The following is an 8,771-nucleotide window of genomic DNA, read 5'->3' on the forward strand; positions in this document are numbered from 1 at the left end:
AAACACACACAGACACTGTCTCTCCTGTCCTGAAGTGTCGAGGGTTCCGTGACCACCGAGGTCCACATCCTGTGTTTCTGACTCACAGAGCACCACATGAAGGACCATTAAGCATAACTGACATAAAAGCTACATCTCTCTCTCTTTCTCTCCATCCTCTCCTCGACTTGTCAACATCTCCCTGTCTCATTTCCTCCACGCTGCGTTTCCTCCTCCATCGCCATAACAACCCCCTTAAGTCATCTCCCCTCTCTCTCTGATGAGTCTGGGAATTGACAGAGTAAATATGATACATAACGTTGCGTCACAAGACACCTAATGATACTGTTGTCCCTGTTCGCTATCTTCCCCAAATCTAGAAACAGAAACACTATCTGAGGTCCAGGGAGCAATCCTGTACTGAGTGAGTGGAACTGTTAATACATAGTGATTTCCGTCTGGTTTATGGAAAGCATCATTCCAGATTGGTCTCTGCTCTGCTGTCTCTGTGTAACCTCAGTGCTGTCTGTCCAGGCTGCAGACAGTTGGGGGGGTCTATAATGAATATCCAGTCTTTGTAGTGGATTCTTGGGGGGGTCTATAATGAATATCCAGTCTTTGTAGTGGATTCTTGGGGGGGTCTATAATGAATATCCAGTCTTTGTAGTGGATTCTTGGGGGGGTCTATAATGAATATCCAGTCTTTGTAGCGCATTCCTGCCGCGAACGCACAAATAAATCACGCCAGCCTGGATGGAAAACAATAACATTGAGCTCTCCTCCCTGGAGGGAGACCCTTGCTAAAGTACATAATCTGGAGTGTAAAGTGATCCTGCTCTGGCCTGTACTCTGGATCCTGTCTTGCAATTTCTCCAGCGTCTTTGTGCTGTTTTTGGCAGCAGCAGTGTAGAGCCTGTGTGGGCCCTCGGTACGTCCCTCTCTCTGCAGGTAGTCACTGGGTCACCACCAGCACCAAGGAGAACCAGGGGGAGCACAGGGACAGGGATGTCCAGGGATGGTGCTCCTAAGACGGACTCGTAGCTGGGTGACTTGCATGGTCAGACAGACCTGGTGGGTCTGTAGGCACTATGTTAGAGTGTGGAGCATCAAGAGAAGCAGTGTCTAAGAGCAGCAATACCCTCAGGGTGACACAGGGACAGGGATGTCCAGGGATGGTGCTCCTAAGACGGACTCGTAGCTGGGTGACTTGCATGGTCAGACAGACCTGGTGGGTCTGTAGGCACTATGTTAGAGTGTGGAGCATCAAGAGAAGCAGTGTCTAAGAACAGCAATACCCTCAGGGTGACACAGGGACAGGGATGTCCAGGGATGGTGCTCCTAAGACGGACTCGTAGCTGGGTGACTTGCATGGTCAGACAGACCTGGTGGGTCTGTAGGCACTATGTTAGAGTGTGGAGCATCAAGAGAAGCAGTGTCTAAGACAGCAATACCCTCAGGGTGACACAGGGATGTCCAGGGATGGTGCTCCTAAGACGGACTCGTAGCTGGGTGACTTGCATGGTCAGACAGACCTGGTGGGTCTGTAGGCACTATGTTAGAGTGTGGAGCATCAAGAGAAGCAGTGTCTAACAGCAGCAATACCCTCAGGGTGACACAGGGACTCCACTCATCTTCTGAAGGAACTTAATCAGACAATATGCTTGCAAAAGACATGTTGATGCAGAATGTAGAAACACAGAAGAATCAAATGGGCAAGAAAATACCATAGAATCCGACCATCAGTGTTGATAATCTGGGTGTAGAGAAAGATACTCTCTTAGAAAAAAAGGGTTCCAAAAGGGTTCTTCGGCAGTCCCCATAGGATAACCCTTTTTGGTTCCAAGTAGAGCACCTTTTGGTTCCAGGTAGCACCCTCTGTAGGAAGGATGGAACCAAAAAGTGCTCTACCTGGAACCAAAAAGTGTTCTTCGAAGGGTTTTCCTATGGGGACAGCAGAAAACTCTTTAAGGTTCTAGATTGCACTTTTTTTTCTAAGAGCGTACTCTCCTCACCTTGTTAGTCACCTGACCTCGATGTTTGTCTGTATTGTGAAGAGTGCAGAGAACTGAAGGAAGAGCCTGGTCTGGGAGCTCTCCTCCTCAAGGTTGTGTTTAACAGTCCTGTCAGTGTCACACATCACTCTCACTAATAACCCCTGCCCTTGTTTCCTGACATTAACAAGATGCACCCGATTACTGACTGCTCTGGTCCCCAGACACACACACATACACACACACACATGCACGCGGGGGAGTATGAGAAGCGGTTATCTCACTGTGGAGGACAGGGAGGGAGGGAGGGAGGGAGGACAGGGAGGGAGGGAGGGAGGGAGGGGGAGGGAGGACAGGGAGGGAGGGAGGGAGCTTCAGTGGTTTGGTCTTTTCCCTTTAAGATCCGAGAACAGTGTTAATCAACAGAGACCCCTACATTCCCAAACATCAACAGACAGGTCATCACACTGTGTATCTATTAACCTGAGCAGTTTATACAGACCACTGAAGAGCATGTATCATCAATCAGAGACACCTCTAGCATTTCATTTGACATTTGACTTATCCAGAGCGACTTACAGTTAGTACATTCATCAAGTTAGCTCACAAAAGGCTTTCTTTCTTTTTTTTTGCAGGTCCCAGATCAGATCAGGGGCAGTGTGGGGTCAGGTCTCTGTGTGACTGACAGGTTGTCTGTTGATGTTTGGAGTAGGGCAGTGGACTATGAGAGCAGAGGTTGTGTGTTGATGTTGTGAGTGGACACTCAGAGAGACCAGAGGCTGCCAGCCATAGCCTCCCCTTGCTGGCTGTACATCTTCAGCCCAGACAGACAGACAGACAAGGCCCACATCTGCTGTCCATTAGCCCAGCCTGGCCCTCTCCTCTGCTGGCACACTGAATGGAGGGGCAGGAGGTGGCAGGCCTGGAGAGAGTTGTCCTTCAGGCCCCTGGCCAGAGCCCCCTAGCAGCCCCCCAGTACTGTCCCATCCCCAGCTCTCTCCATCACAACACAACACAGCTATGAGCCACAGATGAAAGCTTCAGTCTGTCATGTGGCTTTAATCAGGCCCTGGCCAGGCCCATAGTTTTGTAAGTTATTTATCATTCAGAAGAGGGAGTGGAGGAGGGTCTTAGAGGAGTGATTTAGGGTTATGTTGCACGGAGGTTGGAGAAGAATAAAAGCAAGTTGTGGTCTTGAGGGACCTTCAGTGAGGTACCATGCTAACTTCCCTCCATCAAGAGCGTGCAGTTTTCGGGGCAGGAGCTAAATCCTGTGTGTGTGTGTGTGTGTGTGTGCGTGTGTGTGTGCGTGCGTGCGTGCGTGCATGCGTGTGCGTGTCCCCTCCTCGTCTAAGGTCTGTGTTATTTGGGTTCAGTGATTCTATGAGTATTCCAATATCCCTTTCCATTGTTTCCTATTCCACAGGTCCATCCCTAATGCCTGTAACATGTGGTGTTTTGGCTTGCTGTGTGTGAGGATGATGCTCTTTGTTCAGCTGTCTCTTGACCATCTAGGCTAGTGCTGCTAGGAAGTGGGGATGGAGGTAAGGGATCTGGTGCTAATGAGGAGCTTTGGTCCTAAAGACAATTGACAGGCTGGGTGTTACCAGAGAGGAAGAGGCGAAGCGAAGAGGATTTACTCCTGTCAAAATCTGTCCACGATTAGCAGACTGATAAGCAGAGAGAAAAGCAGACTGCCTGCCTTCCCGCCTTTGGGACAACAACTCCCATTGTTAGGGTGTAGACAAGACCATCTCGTCATTGTATAAAGTATCTCTGGTGTTTCACATTCAGTGGCTGTGTAGATCCGTTCAGTATGTGAAGGGAAGAATACAGCAGCTGGGAAATGAATTATTGGCTCATGCTACTGTCTGTCTGTGTGTTTATCCACAGGAGGAAATGCTGTGAGGGCTTCAGGTTCGTGATGGGCCAGTGCATACCTGAAAGTAGGTTAAAGAAATACAGCAGTTCTACTCACCCCAAGTCAGATACTTTGCTCAGTGCCTGTAATTACACCTGGGCACCTGTACACAGACAGAATGCACATTGCAACACCAAATTAACCCATTACTGAACTGCACATTTTTTCAAAAGTGAAAGAGCATGTCATTCCATAAATTGGCAATACTGTACAATGATACACCATGACCAATAGAGGGCAACATTACACAGGAATACCCTTTAGGAATATTATTGGACATCCAGGGTTATTATGGAGCTGTTAGCTTTGCATGTAAGATCCTATCTGTGCATGTCCCTATTGAACCAATCCCTCTCCTCTCTCTGCTCCAGATGTGGATGTGTGTTCTGGCTCCCCCTGTGAACAGCAGTGCACCGACAACTTTGGACGGGTTGTCTGCACCTGTTACCCCGGATACCGCTTTGATCGAGAGAGGCATCGTAACCACCAGACCTACTGTTTAGGTAAGTCCACTACCTGTTTATCTGCCAATCAGCTTTTTATCAGCCTGTTTATCAGTCTTCTTTTGTATGAATCTTAATTTAACATCCTGCATCAGAGCAACCACTCTCTCTCCCTCTCTCTGATTAGAGCAGCCTAAATGCAGCCTTAATCAGGTGTAAATTAACAGCTGGTGTTGTGTCTCCCACACCACAGACATCGATGAGTGTGTGGAGTCCGACGGCAGTGTCTGTGATCATGACTGCGAGAACACCGTGGGCAGCTTCCTGTGTCGCTGTCACAGGGGTTACATCCTGGCACCGGACAAGCACTCCTGTATACCCAGTCACAACCGTGGGTGTTGAGTATACTACTATACTTTAGTCCTACTGTCTACATGAGGCTGGCTACTACAGCTACACTACCTCTGGGCTTAGCTCACTAGTACCTTCCTGTGTGTCTTCAGCCTGAGGGTACAGTACTGTATATGTGTTTGAGAGGGTGAACATAGACTACTAGACTTTGTTTTTGTGTTACTTATTCTGTAGTGTTACTTTCTCTGTGACAAGCCTGTCTCTCTGAGAGTCTCTTTGTCTTTCTGTCAGTGAGCTCGTCAGGGAAGTCTGACACCCTGATGAGTGCTGGCTCCTGCTCCCTCACCTGTCAAGACTTTGTCAACATGAGGAACAGTCTGCTGCAGCTCAAACTGAGGCTGGGCAGCACTCAGTCACCTAACCAGGTACATCTACATCACAACACTAACTACTGCACATCCTACTTACACTGCTGTTCCATACAAACACAGAGATACACTAACCAGAGATACACTAACCGTAAACTAGCCTCACCAGACTTGATGTCTCACAATGGAAGTCTGGCCAAATGGAGACTACAGTGAGAAAGGTTGTTGTACTATACTACCTGTGTGTGTGTGTAGATGTTGTCTCCTGGCCTGGCTAACAGCAGTGATAAGCCATCTGCTGGGAGGTTGGGGAAAGGTCCTGACACCCCCGCCCTCCCTGGTCCTCCTGGCTCTCCAGGATCCCGTGGGGTCCCAGGTAAGAGTTGTCTGCTCTTTCTCTGAATCTTTCTAACTCAATCTTTCTCTCTCTCTCTGTATCTCTGTTTACTGCCTATGTCAGCTGTTTGTTGGCTGATATTCAAGTTATCTCCTTGGTTCCTCTTACATCCCTTTATTCTTGGATCCCAGGCCAATCAGGCCTGCCGGGGAGGAAGGGAGAGCCTGGAGAAAGAGGCCTGACCGGGCCCCAGGGGCCACGGGGAGACATGGGCCCTATGGGCCCCGAGCCTGACCTGGAGCACATCAAGAGGGGTCGCAGAGGAGCTGTGGTAATATTATTATTGCTTCCCCGATAACATGCTGTTGGGCCTATTAGTCCAAGCAACACATCCATAGCTGCAGAGATACATCATTACAATAAATGTTGCATGGAAGGAGCTGTAGCTCCTAAAAACATTTAAAACCATATTTCTGTCTCTCCTTTTTCCAACAGGGACCTCCTGGCGCACCAGGCAGAGATGGACTGAAGGTCAGTCTATCCGTGTGTCTGTGGTGTTTAGTACATGCTTGTGTGTGTCCTGTATGTGTTTAAACTATCCTGTAAACTTTTCAAAGCTGTTAACTGGAACACTAACAGCAACACTTTTCTCCCCACTCTGAGAGCTCTGAGCTGCCGATGTGGACTCTTATAGAAGTCTGTGTGAATGTTGGAAGTATGTAACTGGACGTTTCTGGATGTTTTTTTCTCTTTAGGGTGACAGGGGAACTCCTGGTCCCAGAGGTCTACCAGTGAGTCTGCTTTCTATATTTACCAGCTAGGCGTTGAAGTATTTTAAATGCATTATCATCATTGTCATCTTGTTGATCTATTCTATGTATTATCAGATTCCAAGCATACAATAAATCCACCCTAAAGCATGCAACATGCTTTACAGGTTGAAATCTAATTTACTGATGTGTGGACAGAGATATTAAAGCCTCCGTATCTTTCCCCAGGGACCTCCCGGCTCCTTCGACTTCCTCCTGGTCATGATGGCCGACATTCGCATTGACATCATCGAGCTGCAGGAGCAAGTGTTTGGGAAGAGACGTGGCCTCTCCTTAGACACCCCACCCCACTCCAGCGGAGAGACAGGGTTCGGAGAGTGGGGCTCCGGACAAGGAGAGCTCATGCTCAATACCTGAACTCCATAGCCCTTCCCACGGTAACTGTCACTCAAAACGATAAGCCAAAGGGAACTAATTAATCAACTGGTTCTTGTAAACCAGAGACATTGAACTGACTGAACTGACTCCTTTCCTCCAGTGAAACCTTGTCTCTAAAACCCAAATAGGACTGTATGAGGGTGAGGAGACCTCTGATCAGCTCTCTCCTGTCAGAGACAGACTATAAACAAATGGAGAGAGAGAGAGGGAGAGAGAGAGAGAGAGAGAGAGAGAGAATGGCAAAAATGGAACCACTGACCCTCCAAACCAAACCACTGCAAGCTTTGCCTTGCCGCCTTGATGTTTCCTTCGTGCCTGGCCTGGTCTGGTCTGACTGAGAAGAGGGAGTATGCCTTTGCATGCGAGGCACAGGGTGGTGATGGTTGTAGCACTGTGAGACTGTGTCTTTGTGCGCTCTGATCTGAACGGCTTCAAACACAGCAGGGGCTTTATCGTCTGCATCTCTTCCTGTTCCTGTCAAATCTGTACAGTCCGAGGAGAGGAGACGCCGGTCGGTCGCTGCCTGACACTGCTTACCTGCCCTGCAGGGCCTAGAACCAGACTCAGGCCCCAGACTGCACCTGTCCATGCAACAACCCAACTCAACAGCTTTTATACTCCTGCCACTACACTACAGACTCTCTGAAGCATCTTTAGAGATACAGTACAGATACTACATTAGAAAAAGTATGTGGATACCTGCTCATCCAACATCTCATTCCAAAATCATGGGCATATATATGGGGTTAGTCCCCCCCTTTACTGTTATAACAGCCTCCATTTTTCTGGAAAAGCTTTCCACTACATGTTGGAACATTGCTGCGGGAACTTGCATCCATTCAGCCACAAGAGCATTAGTGGCGTTCCAATTCATCTCAAAGATGTTGAGGTCAGGGCTCTGTGCAGGACGGTCATGTTCTTCCACACCGATCTCGACAAACCATTTCTGTATGGACCTCGCTTTGTGCACAGGGGCATTGTCATGCTGAAAGAGGAAAGGGCCTTTCCTAAACTGTGGCCACAAAGTTGGAAGCACAGCATTGTCTAGAATGTCATTGTCAAAAAGAATAATAATAATTGTATGCTGTAGTGTTAAGATTTCCCTTCACTGGAACTAAGGGGCCTAGCCCCATGAAAAACAGCCCCAGACCATTATTCCTCCTCCATCGAACTTTACAGTCGGCACTATGCATTTGGGCAGGTGGCGTTCTCCTGGCATCCGCCAAACCCAGATTCGTCCTTTGGACTGCCTGAAGTGTGATTCATCACTCCAGAGAATGTGTTTCCACTGGACGTTTGGAACTTAGTAGTGAGTGTTGCAACCGAAGACAGATGATTTTTATGCTCTAGGCGCTTCAGCACTCTGCGGTCCCATTCTGTGAGCTTATGTGGCCTAACACTTTGCGGCTGAGCCGTTGTTACTCCTAGACGTCCCACTTCACAATAACAGCACTTACAGTTGACCAGGGAAGTTCTAGCAGGGCAGAAATTTGACGAACTGACCTGTTGGGAAGGTGGCACTCTATGAGGGTGCCACTTTGAAAGTCACTGAGCTTTTCAGTAAGGCCGTTCTACTGCCAATGTTTGTCGATGGAGATTGCACCTGTCAGCAACGGGTATGGCTGAAATAGCAGAATCCACTAATTTGAAGGGTTGTCCACATACTTTTGTATATTTGGTGTAAATAAAAAAGGAACCATTTGAAAGTTTCAGAAAGTTCTTTGGATATGAGTGTTGGTAAACATACTTTTTTGTTGTTATATTTTTTGTTGTCGTTATTGTTGAACTTCCCTACTCAAGATTGGTGCATATATGGTGTGGTGGGCTCTCTTAATGCTAGCTATTGATCTACACCTTAGATCACCTTCTAAAGCATCATGTGTGCCTCTGCTTGTGTGTAAGTATGTACAGTTGAAGTCGGAAGTTTACATACACTTAGGTTGGAGTCATTAAAACTAGTTTTTCAACCACTCCACACATTTTTTGTTAACAAACTATAGTTTTGGCAAGTCGGTTAGGACGTCTACTTTGTGCATGACACAAGTAATTTTTCCAACAATTGTTTACAGACAGATTATTTCACTTATAATTCACTGTAACACAATTCCAGTGGGTCAGAAGTTTACATACACTAAGTTGACTGTGCCTTTAAACAGCTTGGAAAATTCCAGAA

General features: G+C 47.6%; 1 protein-coding gene across 1 annotated transcript in view; it reads left to right on the plus strand.

Annotated features, from left to right (window-relative positions):
* The window catches only part of LOC115112462 (collagen and calcium-binding EGF domain-containing protein 1-like), a 23,981-nt gene extending 15,623 nt beyond the window's left edge, over positions 1-8,358 (plus strand). The window contains exons 3-11 of the mRNA XM_029639544.2: positions 3,864-3,916; positions 4,263-4,394; positions 4,588-4,725; positions 4,977-5,110; positions 5,309-5,429; positions 5,582-5,721; positions 5,886-5,921; positions 6,146-6,181; positions 6,389-8,358. Coding sequence (XP_029495404.1) covers positions 3,864-3,916; positions 4,263-4,394; positions 4,588-4,725; positions 4,977-5,110; positions 5,309-5,429; positions 5,582-5,721; positions 5,886-5,921; positions 6,146-6,181; positions 6,389-6,577 — 979 coding nt within the window. The 3' untranslated portion in view covers positions 6,578-8,358. The remainder of the gene's footprint in view (positions 1-3,863; positions 3,917-4,262; positions 4,395-4,587; positions 4,726-4,976; positions 5,111-5,308; positions 5,430-5,581; positions 5,722-5,885; positions 5,922-6,145; positions 6,182-6,388) is intronic.
* Positions 8,359-8,771: the final 413 nt, after the last annotated feature.

Source organism: Oncorhynchus nerka, linkage group LG27 (assembly GCF_034236695.1).
Source record: "Oncorhynchus nerka isolate Pitt River linkage group LG27, Oner_Uvic_2.0, whole genome shotgun sequence".
NCBI classification, from domain to species: domain Eukaryota; kingdom Metazoa; phylum Chordata; class Actinopteri; order Salmoniformes; family Salmonidae; genus Oncorhynchus; species Oncorhynchus nerka.